The sequence below is a fragment of the Barbatula barbatula genome (genome assembly GCF_947034865.1).
Source record: "Barbatula barbatula genome assembly, chromosome: 8".
NCBI classification, from domain to species: Eukaryota; Metazoa; Chordata; class Actinopteri; order Cypriniformes; family Nemacheilidae; genus Barbatula; species Barbatula barbatula.
The window spans coordinates 24538751-24555405 of NC_136771.1; the positions used below are offsets into that span (position 1 = coordinate 24538751).

General features: G+C 40.4%; 2 protein-coding genes across 4 annotated transcripts in view; both read right to left on the reverse strand.

Moving 5' to 3' along the window:
* Positions 1-442: 442 nt before the first annotated feature.
* LOC306897162 (protein NLRC3-like) lies at positions 443-14313 on the reverse strand. 3 transcript variants are annotated; one of them, XM_079461682.1, is made up of 8 exons: positions 14267-14313; positions 13544-13661; positions 12879-12989; positions 10514-12379; positions 10259-10432; positions 10007-10180; positions 7727-7773; positions 443-1986 (listed from the first exon to the last, which is right to left on the reverse strand). In XM_079461682.1, exons 2-8 carry the CDS (start codon positions 13630-13632, stop codon positions 1436-1438), a joined length of 3012 nt encoding a protein of 1003 aa, XP_079317808.1. In that variant the 5' UTR covers positions 13633-13661; positions 14267-14313; the 3' UTR covers positions 443-1435. The 3 variants fall into 3 exon arrangements, with proteins under 3 accessions (XP_079317808.1, XP_079317807.1, XP_079317809.1); XM_079461681.1 differs by having other exon boundaries at positions 12879-12992; XM_079461683.1 differs by lacking the exons at positions 13544-13661; positions 14267-14313 and adding an exon at positions 13460-13488 and having other exon boundaries at positions 12879-12992.
* A 326-nt stretch (positions 14314-14639) lies between these two features.
* The window catches only part of LOC306897164 (protein NLRC3-like), a 13396-nt gene continuing 11380 nt past the window's right edge, over positions 14640-16655 (reverse strand). The window contains 1 exon segment of the mRNA XM_079461685.1: positions 14640-15831. Coding sequence (XP_079317811.1) covers positions 15311-15831 — 521 coding nt within the window. The 3' untranslated portion in view covers positions 14640-15310.

Below are 16655 nucleotides of genomic sequence, written 5' to 3' on the forward strand. Positions count from 1 at the left end.
TGTGCGGAAGAAAGTCATACAGGTTTAAAATGACAAGAGGGAGTGTAAATGATGACAGGATTCTCATTTAAAAGGTGACCTTCCAAAATGGCATCACTGTGTGAGATTAAAAAAAGGGTTATGTCTATCATGTTATCAGAAATTTTCAAACAATATATTTTTATAAAGCTAAACAATTGAATCAATACGACACGAAGAATCAGTATATGAACCATAATAACGGTGACAATCAACAAAAAAGAAAGCTTCATGCTGCAATGCATGCTGGGTAACATCAAAGTACAAAACTCAATTATGACTGGTGTATGACTGAATGATGATTGTCACCATTGAAAAGGTTTTTATGATGAATGTTGATGTCAGTCTGACTTTGTGCATTTAATGATCTCTTAATTTTCAGCAGCTGTAAAAATCTCCATAAAAAACAGCCGTTTTTAATTGAAATATATATTTTATTTATTAAATGCAGTACCATAGGTGAATTTGGAACTAACAATATAAATTGTCAAAAAATAAAAATAAAAGAACAGTGCAAATTAACAGAGCCTCAATACAGATTAAAACCAAACCCAGCGGAGTCTAAGTGAAACAAAAATGATATAGACGGTTTCATCTTAACAACAATAACTGAACATGCACACTTTTGTGACCCCAACTGAACTTCCGGTACACTCTCACAAACAATAAAGTGACTGTAGGTAATTTCTGATAACAACCGAAAGAAACCATGAAGAACCGTTACTTAGCTAAACTTGAGTCTCCAATATTTTGAATTGAAATGCGTTTGTTTAAATGCGATCAAACTGCAAACTAAAAAACCTGTTCAACTAATAGTTTATTTAATACAATTATTTAACAGTAAAATAATAATATAGATGATTATGTAGATGATTATAAACATAAATTGGATAGAATATAAATAGTTATATTACTAGACACAGGCCAAACACAAACAAGAAGTTAAATGGAGGTCAGGCATGCACGCATCTGATGAAACGGTATATATTTGTGCAGCTACAACTGTGCAAAACAAACACAACATCAAAAAGCACTTGATATTATAAAGAATGGAATTTTCATACTCGTTATATTACTTATAATAAGCAATAGCTAAGTTTCTTGAATGAAAATATGGAGTGTGTTTGTAAAAGTGTGTTTGAAAAAGTTTAGCGAAGTAAAAGTGTTAAACAAAAGCAGTTTAAGCTTACACAGAACTAACGAAAAAAACTGTTAATAGAGCACATAATAATGTTTTCAATCAACCCGAACAATAAGAGCAATTTTTCCCTAATGACCCCAAAGTGAGAGAATAGTACTTGTATTATTTATTTGATGTTTATGACAACTAAACATGCTCTTAGCAAGTCACATCAATATAAAACTTGTTTTCAGTACTTTTTGGATATTTCCAAAAAAAGCACGATAATACTGATAACTAATAGCTAATGCCTTCACTATCACTATTAATGTGACACAGAGACACAGAGGAGTTCAAAACAGAGACTCCAGCATACAGAGGTTGAGTGAACGTTGTGTTGAATGTGTGTATGTGTGTGAGTGTGTGTGTGTCAGAGACGCTGTAGAAGGACAGAGCGCCGCCCGGCCAGTCCAGATAAACTCCTAATCTCTGAGAGCAAGGTGAAGGAGCAGGTATGTCTCTGTTTTTATGATTGTGCCATGCACTGAATCGTTCAGAAACACAGTACATAGACCACGACACGTCATTGTACCCAAAGCTACAGAGTTCTCCATCCCGGCTGATTTCTTTATATGCCATGCCTATAAAACTCCATCCACTCCATTCAGCCTCCCAGTAACAGCGTCCAGTGAAACTCTCTTCAGACAGAACCTGCTCATAGCCCTTAAATCTCTCTGGATGATCAGGATACGACTGAGGATCTTTCACATACGTCACCTTTCTGTTCCCGTCAGACAGAATGATATGAATGTTTGCTGTGTTTGGATCCAGTGTGACATCACAGGCATCTGAACACAAGAAAATAAAGTCACAAACAAATACAAGTGGCAACAAAACCAATAGTCTGAGTGACCTCAGCAAGAAATTCTAAGACAATGACGGAGTAAGATCTGGCATGAAACTCTTGATGGCACAGTCTTAAAGTCTAAACCAATCTGACATGATCATTACTACACCGTGAAGCTGATCCCTCCATATCAGCAGCCAATGAGCTTGCTGCTCTACGTTTAAATTGTATGACATATCGCTTATTGCTCCCTGAATTCTGTGTAAGTCACTTTGGATAAAAGCGACATTTAAGCTACATTTAAATATTGGCTAGTGTTTGTTGTAGCAGCGCGCTCATTTCAGAAACCCTCCTCCTTCCCCAACTCCACCTGTTTAGATCTGCTACAAGGTGTTCACATAAGCTATGGGGGTTTATACATATGTTATATGTGCAGCAGCAGCATTCCTTATACACACCCAGCAGCATGCTATGGATGTATTGGCAGTAGCAAGTCTCAGTACTTGCTCCGCCGTAGCAGCATAGCAGATCTTATCCACCACGACCAAATACATTTACTGTATATGTCATGTACACTAACATACCAAACCCTCCGAGAGTTGTCATGACGGAATTGAAATAGTACACATTTGCTGTTCCTTTATCCTATTCTAGGTGACATTGTTGCCAGTTATTATAACCTCTCTGTTATCTTGTCTCATGTGCATAAATAAAACAAAAATGAAGAATAATAATATAAACTTGTTGTGAATTATTTATATCACATACTGATGCTTTGGGTTTGTATATGGTGGGGGCTTTATTATGTAAATATGCACTACGCAACTTCTATTGTCATAAGTGTTTGGCGTAAATGACGCGTTATTGGTTACGCATACAGAGCTGACAAATGTGATGCCGTTTTAACAGTACAGGATCTCTATGTGCAGGGCAAAGTTACTGACCAAGTAAGTTTGCTCCATGACTTTGTTTACTGGATGTTTAAACTGCTAATCTGTTTGTATCTAAGCCTGTGATGTTCTTGGCAGTTCGTGATCTTTGATACGCTATTAGGCCTACGTGAAACGCATGTGGAAGTGACGCTAGCATCGCGGCTAATCTTGCTAACGTTTCTAATGTAATATGTTTCGGATGTACAATATATATTCTATAGTTTATATGTTTTCATTTCGTAATGAGGAAGTGGTGTAATGTACAATAAGTTGTTTATATGCACCTTCTGTTTGCATCCCGTAGTTACTAGTTGCATAATGGCAAGCTAATTGAGTTATCACTTCATTTGAAATGTGCTGTTTTAACAGTATGGAAATATTTATGTTAGACATTGAGTTATTTACTTTGTTTATTGTTCATTGCAGAAACTACCTCCAATGCATATCAGCATGTGTATATACTACAATGTGAAACCCTGTGCATAAATAAATGATTGAAAGACATTTGATGACTCCGACTCCCTGATCAGAGTGCTGAAGTGGTTAAGACCTTTTAAAGAATCGGCAATAGGTGGTCAATCCACAACAAATGGTCCTTCGAGCCGGATACTTTGACTGCTTCAGTATGTCATCAGGTGGCAAACCAACAACTCCTAAAGAAAGAACATCAAGGCAATGTCAAGCCCCAAAGCACCTTGAAGATTACATCCTTGACTTTCATCACAGACCTGCCCTTTCCTCCAGTCCTGTTCAGAGGGAATCAGCGGAGCAGAGAGGAGCAGCAGCCGCAGTGAATACAAGTCAAGCAGATGCAACTTTCAGCCAAGATGCACGACAAGCCATGTCCAGTCCAAGTCAAGCAGACTTATTGAGTGTGGACTCAGTAAGTAAGTTAACGGAATCTCTGAACGAGAAGGAGAAGATCAGGAAACTAGATCAGCTTAAGAAATGAAAGCAACGCAGAGACGAGATGATGGAACGCATCAAATCATTCTTGAGCGAGGAACAGGACAACGAGGATGATGAACGAGCACAGGCTGTTGCAGCATCAACACAACCACCTAGTTCAGCAAGCCCTCCACCCTTACTCTCACAGGACACAGGGCTACATTTTGAGAAACAGGCTGCCATAAGCACAACAGTGTTCATCTCCTGGTCAGTATGTTGCTGTCGCTAGAGGGATTCAGAGGGATGGAGCTTAACTGTTGCTCACATGTGGACCGCCTACTTAGCAAGCTGCCAAAGTATCTACGAGATGGTTTCATTGAGTTCCTTCAACAGCAGGGGAAGCTTAATTCTATAAGTCTTAACCCCTACAATCTGCAAGACTTTGCTGGATGGCTACAAGTCAAAGCACAGCAGCAGAGACTGTCTATTCGTCTAGTGCAGCGCTACCAACACGAGAGGCTTCCAAGTGTCGGGAAAGAGAAACCCTCAACAAAAGCAAAGGGGCCAACTCAAATTCTTTACCATGGTACATCTCTAGCCTAGAGTGCGGTCTCTACCCGTTTCAAAGATCCTAAGCAACGAAAGGCATTTAAGGTACACTGCCTCTTTTGCGACAGTAAAGAGTACTACATCTCACGCTGTGACAACATTAAGGAAAAGTCAGTTGCAGACCTGCAAAGGTGGATTACTGATGGGAAGCGATGCTGGAGATGTGCAGAAATCCAGGAGTTAACAGAGCGCAGTACTTGGCGGTATGTGAACACACAGCAGAACCCAGCGGATGACATCACCAGAGGGAAGCCCCTCGGAAGTTTTACTGTGCCTGGACGCTGAAGTCAGGGACCATCGTTCCTTAAACTGAGTTCTGAACACTGGCCAAAGAAACCTGAACCAGCACGATCAGAAGAGTTACCCGAGCTGAAAGGTGTCACTATCTGTTGTCTAACCACTGCGGAACCATATCATACCGTTCCTGATGCCAGTCAGTTCAGCACATGGAAAGAGTTAGTGGAAGCAACGCGGCAGGAATGTCAACAAGAGACAGTTGATTCGGCAAGCTCTCAGCTCCTTGATCATCGTGAAGCAGAGTTGATCCTACTAAGGAAATGTCAGGCTCAGAGCTTCCCTGAGGAGACGACAGCCCTCAAAACACATAAACCTATACCAAACCACAGCCGACTAATATGCCTTGCTCCAGAGTGGGACTCAGGAACTTCTTTAATCAGAGTTGGAGGACGATTACGGAGAATGGAAAGCCCCAATGTTGAGCAGATTCACCCTATAGTACTAGATTCGCGGCATCCAGTAACAGTGCTTCTCATTAAAGACTTTGATGAACGCTTGTTGCACCCAGGTACCGAAAGAGTGTATGCAGAATTACGGAGACAATACTGGATCTTGAGGGGGCGGCAAGCTGTTAAACACCACCAGCTTAACTGTTCATCCTGTCAACGGTGGCGAGCTCAGCCTAAGATTCCACAAATGGCAGACTTGCCACCCGAGCGGCTCAGACTTCTCTGTCCACCATTTTATTCTACTGGAGTGGACTGCTTCGGCCCTTATCATGTTAAAATGGGCAGAAGGGTTGAGAAACAATGGGGCGTCATTTTCAAATGCCTAACTACAAGAGCTGTTCACATAGAGCTCCTCAACTCTTTGGATGTGGATGCCTTCTTGCTGGCTCTTCGAAGATTCATCGCCAGACGTGGCAGACCAAAGGAGATCAGGTCGGACTGTGGCACAAATTTTCGGGGTGCAGAGCGAGAACTGCGTGAAACCTTTGCTGCTATGGAATCCCAACTAAAAGAGCAGCTGGCCGATTATCAGATCCTCTTCAAGTTCAATCCGCCTAATGCTCCTCATTTTGGTGGAGTTTGGGAACACGAGGTTCGCTCCATCAAAGCTGCTCTACAGGTGGCAGTTAGATGTCAGTCTGTATCAGAAGATGCCCTTTCTACCGTATTGGTAGAGGTAGAGGGCATTTTGAATTCAAAACCCCTTGGATACGTCTCCACAGACGTTGCCGACCTAGATGCCATTATGCCTAACCTTCTTCTCATGGGGCGGCGAGATGCATCACTTCCACAAGTGGCGTATGCTTCAGGAGACATGGGGCGGCGCAGATGGCGCCACTGTCAATACCTTGTGGATCAATTTTGGACACAGTTTACGAGAAATTACTTACCCACACTACAGACACGCCAGAAGTGGCACAAGCCATCAGACCCTCTGACAGTGGGAGCAGTGGTTTTGATAATTGATCCACAACTTCCCAGGGCTCAGTGGCCCGTTGGCAGAGTTACCAAGACTGTGGTCAGCAATGATGGATGTGTGAGGACAGTGGACGTTAGTGTTCGAGGCAAAGTGTATACCAGGCCAGTAGCCCGCCTCATCCCATTGCCAACCATTGAGGACGAAACCAAAGGCTCTTAAAGAATTCCCTTAACTTGCACATTTGCTTCTCAACTGATGTTTCATGTCGGTTAACAAGCTATTTCATGCATTCTTACTTTTTTACACTGTTAAACATGCTGGCTTCTAATGTTTGACATGGTCAGCTTGTCAAAAAAAAAAGAGCACACCCACGCATCAACCACTGAGCGAAAGAGCAAAGCATCAACCAGCCAGTGTGAGAAAGAGCACGGCCATCGATGCCACATTACTCGGCTAATGGAAGTTTAGCTGCGTTTGTTTGCTCACTGCATTTGTGATGGATGATATATAAACGGTTTGATATAATGCGGGATTTGGAAATCGTTTGAAACTGATACATGGAACGGTTCCAGTGCTAAAATATGCTGGATATGAACTGCATGCGGTATGTCAAACTAAGTCATATGTCTGTGTTTTGTTGGCAACACGAAGTAATGTAAACAACAGGAAGGGATTAATGCGAGGATGTATTGTATGCTCCTAATGTAGTTCCGTCCCCCCTGCCCGCCTCCAGCAGCTGCTCTTTTTTTTTCCAGAAATAATCGTACAGCTGTATCTCTCTTTTATAAATGTGATCAAACTAAGGTCAGCCTGATAAGAAAGACTGAACAGTACTTATTTAAACATTATAACCAGTGATCCAAAGCATTGCTGCATGCACCATTAATGTGGCAAGAAGAGCCATTGTAAACTGTCACGTGAAGGCAGTCAGATACAGTGCTGTTGTTTTTATCACACCCTTCGCCAAGTGACTTGAAAGAAAATTAAACAGATAATGTGAATCTAACTGTTGGTGTTCTTGGTCTTAGTTGTTGTGACGGTCTACTTCAATAAGTAATTTGCATCTCAGCCATGAAATATACCTTTATACGACCTTTAATTACCTTATAAAATTCATGTGAGATGAAAAAACAGATTCTCTTAAACTGCTAAAGAGCTGAAGTGTAAAAATATATACTTATGACATAATGCTGCAGATAAATGATCAAAAACTTTCATTAATTATAAAAAATATTATTTATACCCCCTACAAATCTGATTAAGCTGTTTCAACCAAAATTATCCACACTATGGGCAAGTCACACATACATTTAATTATCATTTTTAAATAAAATTACACAGATGTTATCAAAACACATATTTATAGTGATTTTTGAGTCATATTAAACTGCTGCTGTCAAAATGATTTGCAGCATCCCAGTTACAGGGTGTTATTAATTTTGAGCGGTTGTTATTTGAAAAGAAAAAACCTTGAAATGTTGCTGAATCAAGTATTTCAGAGCGCCGTGAATTTTTGAAACATTATTGTTAATATTAATTATTTATATATATATATATAATTTTTCCAAGTCTTCATTTGCCTTTTTAAATATATATTTTAAACTTTAAACAACCTTGTGTTTCACAAAAGTTGTGTCCAGGACTTACATTTTCTCAATCCTGGTATGATTCTTAAATGTCCTCCATGATCCAAACTAAACAGAGAAATAAACACAGCACAATATTGAAGTACAAATTAATAGTAAATATTTAAGAAAACAAGTCAGAAATAACAAGACACCAAACTATCAGCTATTCACTGTTCTGATATGATACTGTTCTTGACACACACACACGCGCACACACACACACACACACACACACACACAGGTCAGTATGTGTCAGTATTAGTGTTGTGTGTCATACTTGAGTTTGTTGAGTGTGTAGTTTGGATCATTGAGTCTCTCAGAGAGCATCTGAAGTGACACACACACACACACACACACAGGTCAGTATGTGTCAGTATTAGTGTTGTGTGTCATACTTGAGTTTGTTGAGTGTGTAGTTTGGATCATTGAGTCTCTCAGAGAGCATCTGAAGTGACACACACACACACACACACACACACACACACAGGTCAGTATGTGTCAGTATTAGTGTTGTGTGTCATACTTGAGTTTGTTGAGTGTGTAGTTTGGATCATTGAGTCTCTCAGAGAGCATCTGAAGTGACACACACACACACACACACACACACACACACACACACAGGTCAGTATGTGTCAGTATTAGTGTTGTGTGTCATACTTGAGTTTGTTGAGTGTGTAGTTTGGATCATTGAGTCTCTCAGAGAGCAACTGAAGTGACACACACACACACACACACACACACACACAGGTCAGTATGTGTCAGTATTAGTGTTGTGTGTCATACTTGAGTTTGTTGAGTGTGTAGTTTGGATCATTGAGTCTCTCAGAGAGCAACTGAAGTGACACACACACACACACACACACACACACACACACACACAGGTCAGTATGTGTCAGTATTAGTGTTGTGTGTCATACTTGAGTTTTTTGATTGTGTAGTTTGGATCATTGAGTCTCTCAGAGAGCATCTGAAGTGACACACACACACACACACACACACACACAGGTCAGTATGTGTCAGTATTAGTGTTGTGTGTCATACTTGAGTTTGTTGAGTGTGTAGTTTGGATCATTGAGTCTCTCAGAGAGCAACTGAAGTGACACACACACACACACACACACACACACACAGGTCAGTATGTGTCAGTATTAGTGTTGTGTGTCATACTTGAGTTTTTTGATTGTGTAGTTTGGATCATTGAGTCTCTCAGAGAGCATCTGAAGTGACACACACACACACACACACACACACACACAGGTCAGTATGTGTCAGTATTAGTGTTGTGTGTCATACTTGAGTTTGTTGAGTGTGTAGTTTGGATCATTGAGTCTCTCAGAGAGCAGCTGAAGTGACACACACACACACACACACACACACAGGTCAGTATGTGTCAGTATTAGTGTTGTGTGTCATACTTGAGTTTGTTGAGTGTGTAGTTTGGATCATTGATTCTCTCAGAGAGCATCTGAAGTGACACACACACACACACACACACACACACACAGGTCAGTATGTGTCAGTATTAGTGTTGTGTGTCATACTTGAGTTTGTTGAGTGTGTAGTTTGGATCATTGAGTCTCTCAGAGAGCATCTGAAGTGACACACACACACACACACACACAGGTCAGTATGTGTCAGTATTAGTGTTGTGTGTCATACTTGAGTTTGTTGAGTGTGTAGTTTGGATCATTGAGTCTCTCAGAGAGCATCTGAAGTGACACACACACACACACACACACACAGGTCAGTATGTGTCAGTATTAGTGTTGTGTGTCATACTTGAGTTTGTTGAGTGTGTAGTTTGGATCATTGAGTCTCTCAGAGAGCATCTGAAGTGACACACACACACACACACACACACACACACACACACACACACAGGTCAGTATGTGTCAGTATTAGTGTTGTGTGTCATACTTGAGTTTGTTGAGTGTGTAGTTTGGATCATTGAGTCTCTCAGAGAGCATCTGAAGTGACACACACACACACACACACACACACAGGTCAGTATGTGTCAGTATTAGTGTTGTGTGTCATACTTGAGTTCGTTGAGTGTGTAGTTTGGATCATTGAGTCTCTCAGAGAGCATCTGAAGTGACACACACACACACACACACACACACACACACACACACAGGTCAGTATGTGTCAGTATTAGTGTTGTGTGTCATACTTGAGTTTGTTGAGTGTGTAGTTTGGATCATTGAGTCTCTCAGAGAGCATCTGAAGTGACACACACACACACACACACACACACACACAGGTCAGTATGTGTCAGTATTAGTGTTGTGTGTCATACTTGAGTTTGTTGAGTGTGTAGTTTGGATCATTTTGTCTCTCAGAGAGCATCTGAAGTGATGAGTGTTGTGGGTGATTGTAACTCAGGTCGAGTTCTCTCAGGTGTGACGGGTTTGAACTCAGAGCTGAAGCCAAATAACAACATCCTTCATCTGTCACCATACAACCTGATAACCTACAGAAGATAAACAACATGTTTTAATATTATTCATGATACATTTACTTTGTGATATCAGTATATGGAGAGCATCACCTCAGTATCTCTAGATGACAGTTGTGACTCTTGAGAGCATCAGAGATCAGCTTCACTCCTGAATCCTGAAGATCATTGTTACTCACATCAAGCTCTCTCAGAGGAGAATCTGAAGACTGAAGAGCTGAAGAGATGATTCTACACGACTCAACTGTGAGATTACAGTCAGCAAGTCTGAAAGAAAACAAATCAATTTAGACAAAATGTACTTGACACCTTCCGTCTCTTCACTGTAAACATGAATGTGATGCTCACAGAGCTCTTGTGCAGTTGTTGACAGCTGGAATGAGTCTTCTTCTCCCCTCCTGTGTTGTGTTGTATTTCTTCAGATCAAACTCATCCATCACTTCCTCTGACATCTGAAGCATGTAGGCTATTGCTGAACAGTGAGCGGCAGAGAGTTTCTTCTCTGAGTGTTTGTCTGATCTCACAAACTCCTCGATCTCTCTGTACAGAGTCTGATCTTTCACTTCTAACAGACACAAGAACAGATTGATGGATCTTTCAGCTGACAGACCATCATTACACTTGATCTTCTCTTTAATGTACTGTGTGGTTTTCTTGATGGTTTGTGATGTGTCCACCGTGTGTGTCAGTAGATCCTTTAAGAGTTTCTGATTGGACTCCAGTGAGATGCCCAGCAGAAATCTCAAGAAAAGATCCAGATGACCAGTTTCACTCTCGAGTGCTTTATCTACTGCACCTTTCAGCATATTCTCTACTGAAGCAAAATGTTTCAGGGTCTCCATCGTTGTGCCAACATGGTAGTAAAACACGTAGAACGCAGCGAGGAACTCTTGAAAGCTGAGATGTATGAAGCTGTAGATTTTCCTCTGATGACTGACAGATTCCTCCTTAAAGATCTTAGTACAGATGCCAGAATACAGCGAGGCGTCAGTGATGTCGATCCCACACTCTCTCAGATCCTCCTCATAGAACATCACATTGCCCTTCATCAGCTGTTTGAAAGCCACTTCAGCCAGTTTCACAATCACATCTCTGTTGATCTCTGGATCTCTCTCTGGATCAAACTTCTCATTCCTCCTCTTCATCTGAATCAGCAGGAAGTGGATGTACATTTCACTCAGAGTTTTGGGGATTTCTTCAGTGTGATCTTGTGTCAGGATCTTCTGAAGCACAGTGGATGAGATCCAACAGAAGACGGGTATGTGACACATGATGTGGAGGCTTCTCGCTCTTCTGATGTGGGACATGATTCTGCTGAACTGATGCTCGTCGCTGATTCTCCCTCTGAAATATTCCTCCTTCTGAGCGTCGTTGAATCCCTGGATCTCTGTCACACACGTGATGTATCTGGAGGGGATCTGATTGGCTGCTGCTGGTCTGGAGGTGATCCAGATGAGAGCGGAGGGAAGCAGATCTCCTCTCATGAGGTTTGACATCAACACAGCCACTGATGAAGTGTCAGTCACATCAGAAACTTTCTCACTGTCGTTTGAGAACATCAGAGTCATTCTGCTTTCATCCAGACCATCAAAGATGAACACAACTTTACACTCCTCATAAATCTGCGAGTTCACATCATGAAGTTCAGGATGAAAGTCCAGCAGCAGTTTGTGAAGACTGTAGCGATGCTCTTGAATCAAGTTCAACTCTCGAAACGGAAGCAGGAACATGAAATCTACGTCCTGATTGGCTGTTCCCTCGGCCCAATCCACAATGAACTTGTGCACAGAGACGGTTTTTCCAATTCCAGCGATGCCTTTAGTAAGAACACTCTTGATTTTGTGTCTTTGATGTGATTGAGGTTTAAAGATGTCATTGCAGTAGATTGGAGTGTCTTGTAAGTCTTGTGTTCTTCTGGGCTGTTTCTCCATGTGTAAAACCTCATGTTCTTCATTCACTCCTTCACTCTCTCCCTCTATGATGTACAGCTGTGTGTAAATTGTCTTCAGGAGGGTTTGATTCTCTTGTCGTTTGATTCCCTCAAATAAATTCTCATACTTGTTCTTCATGATGGTTTTGTGTTTGTCTTTGACTCTCTGCAGGTCTTCAGGCTCCTCTGTGTGCCCAGTGACCGTCTGTAGGTCTAATGTTGTCTTGTTGATGGGCGTCTGACAGGAGGAATCAGTGCAGCTCAGACTAAACTGTATTTTCCCACTGTTGAGAGCATACAAAGAAAAGAATAGTGAGAAAAGTCTCCTTTTCCAAAGGTAAATAATAACGCAGATGATGTGGGCTAATAAAGTAGACTGCCCATAGTAACATACAAAATGTACATAAACACTTGAGTTTACATATTATTATTTTTATATGGTTTTACATGTTCACAGATCACAATGCAATGGCATGATTCAGTCTGGATCCGGTCACTTCATATATGTTCTCTGATCTGATAGCTATCTTAACATGAATAGTCCAGGGGCCGCTTGCATAAACTGCTAACACATGGCGTACTGTTTTCGTCCTTTTTGGTATTTTTAGGACTTACCATCCGGCAATGTTCCCTGAAAGAAAAACAGTGTTTGTGTGTATGTAAAAACAGTGCAGTGGTTATTTAGCACAAGCTCCAGAGTGCGTCTGACAGGGAAAAGCAGTGCAGCCAGTGAACCACACTTCCACATTTTGGATGCCACACATGAACCTCCTCTTATTGTACCTAGGGTCAGAGGTCAATCTTCCATCAGTGAGGTGTAAAGGTTTTTCCATGGACGCATGACTCTTCAGTGACACACAGCTGGGTTCTGGAGATGCTGCTCTGGGTCTTTTCCTTCTGGTGATACCGACAAAGACAATAGCATTTAAGTTGCATTTAAAGACAATTTTACTTAAATGTTCATGATTTGTGATTATGAGTTTTTCAAACTTTCGTTAACTTAAAATTATAGCTACAATAAGTAATGTTTGAAAGCACGGTGGGGGTTGATTTTAAATCCCAACGCATGCAGTCATTGACTCACTGTCATTGTATTATTGTTCGTTTACCTCACATTGGCAATGTTACTTTAACTTTCCCGTAGCTCAGTGGTTAGAGTATGGCGGTAAGGTCATGGGTCCTTTAGCAGAACCGTACAGTTTTCTAGCTGAATTTGTGCATTGGGCAATGCAATAATAAAAATTGTTTTCAGAATTCATACATTTTACAAGGGTGGATACGTGTTTATTTAAAACTATTCTGTAATTGTCTAATGTCGTTCTGACTAATGTCTCTAATGTCATTTCACTTTCATGTGTGAGTACCTTTCATTCAACCTGAGGTCAGAGGTCACTGCTTCATCACTGAATGAATATGGAAAGTTTGATAAGGACTTCAGTGACACACACCTGGGTTCTGAAGATGCCTGTCTGGTCATCTTGCTTTGATGAGCATCATCTTCTATCTCTTTAACTTCATTCATCTTGCAGTGACTCATCTTGCAGTCGTGTTGTCTGGATCTAAGACCTATATGTTAAAAGTAAAAAAACAGAAGGAAAACACAAGGGTCATACTCCAACTGATAAAGGTCTTGTATGTACATGTGTCTGATATGAAGATAACAGTTGCAAAACTCAAAAGACCGTAGAGTTGGATTTCAAATCACGTACAATAAATATTCACACAATGAGTGTAAAACTTTTAATTTACTCTCTTGCCTTAAGAAGAGTATAATGTTTGGTGCAAAATGGTTCCCGCTAAACTTGTTAAAGGTATTTATTCGACAAAAATATTTAGCCATAAAGGAAAGAACATCGGGATTATGAGTCACATCTTAAATGCAAAAAAATGCATGAAAACTAGAAGCACACGAGCAGTCCCAATCTGAAGAAAAAGCAGTTTTACATGAATTCTAAATCATATATATTTCATATGTTCCAGACGTTTATATTTGACAGGAAACGAGACGGTTTGCACAAGTCTTGCAGATGTAAAGGCTGAAGTCAAAAACACATCCTGGATGTATGCGCGCTATAACTTTACATGTTTGTGAATTAAACGATAAACATTTGACTAAATACAACTCAAATAAACACGCATACATAGTTTTAAATAGTATAACAAATATCTACCTGTTGGATCAAATCTTCGTTCGGTGAGAATTTCAGATTCTCTTTGATGAAAGAAAGCAACGGAAATGTTAGTTTCCAGGAAACGGTGCGCAGGCGTTGACAGAAGTCTTCAGTGGTTTTGTACGTGAGTGAATCAAATGCTCAGCAACATGTCTATAAAGCACAGAACTCAAAACACAGCTCGCAATGGGTCCCAGCAAAGTGTGTCCGCTACAGCTTGGTATACAAAGATTTGAAGATATTAGTAGACATGTTGGTCGTAAGAGCTTTCTGGTAACAATATAGCAAATGATAAAGAAGTTGGTGATGCACATATACTGCCACACAGTGAGAGTTTGTAAGTAAATATAATCGACACAAGAGCACTTATTGTTGCACATGTTTATTACATTAAAGGCAAAATAACTGAGATAAGAGCACAGATCTGAAACTTCTTTAAGTCTAAATATTATTTAGTAATCCTGATGTCTTCTGGTCCATATCCTTTACTTAGGAAGGTGTGCGCTATACACTGATTCATGCAACACATTCTATTCAAATATATATATTTTGCTATTGTTTTGCGGAGAGACACTTTCATAAACTTGTTTTATTATATAATGGTAAATTATATTTCATTTCATTTGCAATTCGATAGCACAACAACAGCGATCAGCGATAATGATAAGCTGCATACTCACAATAAATATGACAAAGTCATCATAAAGATCATAACACAGTCTCCGAAGTTATTAAAGCAGAGAAAAAGCTTGCAAGCCGGATATTTAAACAAACATCAGATGTTTGTACGTCATTTACAAACCTGCATAAATGTCTTTGTTCTGCTGAACACACAGATCTCATCCCTTATTGACACCCACAGTATTTATTTAATAATTATTAATAACTATTATGGCAGTAAAGGGGGGATGAGAGCTGACATTGTTCCAAATATCTTCCCGTGTGTTCAGCATAACAAAGTTTGGACTTTCATTTGTCCGTTTGATATTAAGACAGAGAAAGACAGTATGTGTGATGTTTCTGATTTTACTCACAGGATGTTGTTCAATGTGACACGAGAGTCAACGAGCACTTACAAACTCTTACTCCAGCATATAGAGGCTCTTTAAATGTTGTGTTGAATGTGTGTATGTGTGTGAGTGTGTGTGTGTCAGAGACGCTGTAGAAGGACAGAGCGCCGGCCGGCCAGTCCAGATAAACTCCTACTCGATTAGATGGAGGTGCAGGGCTGTCTTTGTGTTTATTATTGTGCCAAGCGCTGTATCTGTCACCGATACAGTACATAGACCACGACACGTCATTGTAACCAAAGCAGCAGATATTTCCTCCATCCCGACTGATTCCTTTATATGTCATAGCTACAACAGCCCAAACGTCCTTTTCAGCCTCCCAGTAACAGCGTCCGGTGAAACTCTCTTTAGACAGAACCTGCTCATAATCCTTAAATCTCTCTGGATGATCAGGATACGACTGGTCATCTTCAACATGTGTGACCTTTCTGTTCCCATCAGACAGAACCAAACAGACACTCGGCGTGTTTGGATCCAGTGTGACGTCACAGGCGTCTGAACACAAGATTGGAAGGAAATCAAATACAAATGGCATTAAAATAGATGTAAAAACACAGAGTGACTGCAGCAAGAAATAAAAGCAGTTAGTTCACAGAAAAATGAACATTTCCCAGGCGGTCGAGATATCAGTGGCATTTTTTCTATGGTAGAAACAGTAAAGATTTTTTACATACGTATAATGAAATTAACAAAATATTGTCATTGCTTGCTGAACTTTAAGATTTCAAATATTCAAAACCGTTAAGGTCACAATGAAATAAAAACGGACAATATTTGCAATATGGCATGCAAAGACGATGGTGTTGAAAATATTCTTCACCTGCTTTGACATCTGCCACAAAATTGGATCCAACAGTTTTACAGCAATATAAAATTGAGTTGTTAACTTTTTAACCCAAAAGCTACGGAAGGGAGAACTGGGAGAACCGGCCTTCCCGGTTGGGTCTGGGTTTGCTGAGTTTTTGTAATTTGTTTATGTGCATCAGAGTATTGTTTCTTGCCCCTTGCTCTGTTGGCTTGCTTAACCTTATATGATATAGTTTCATGATCCTACTACAATCTTACAGACCTCATCTTCAATGCACGTTACAATCTTGTTTATGGTATTACTACAAATGCACTATGAATGTTCAACTCCTGTTCTTATATAACTTTTGTTGTAAAGGTCCATCTGCACATGGCACATCTGATCGGTAACGGTCAATGACTTCTTGAGGAAGGAATGCAAAATATGTGTTCAGAACGTCAGGTGTGCAATGCACATAGGTTCACATGACGGGAAAACAAAAATCTTGACATGGCGAACCACACACATGATG

Excerpts from the sequence above, each read along its gene's own strand:
- LOC306897162 (XM_079461681.1), bottom strand. The coding sequence starts at position 13,632 with ATGAGTCACTGCAAGATGAATGAAGTTAAAGAGATAGAAGATGATGCT. Across the intron at positions 10,181-10,258 it reads TGTCATCTAGAGATACTGAG|GTTATCAGGTTGTATGGTGA; the intron begins GTGATGCTCTCC and ends TATCTTCTGTAG. Across the intron at positions 7,774-10,006 it reads TACACACTCAACAAACTCAA|TTTGGATCATGGAGGACATT; the intron begins GTATGACACACA and ends TTCTCTGTTTAG.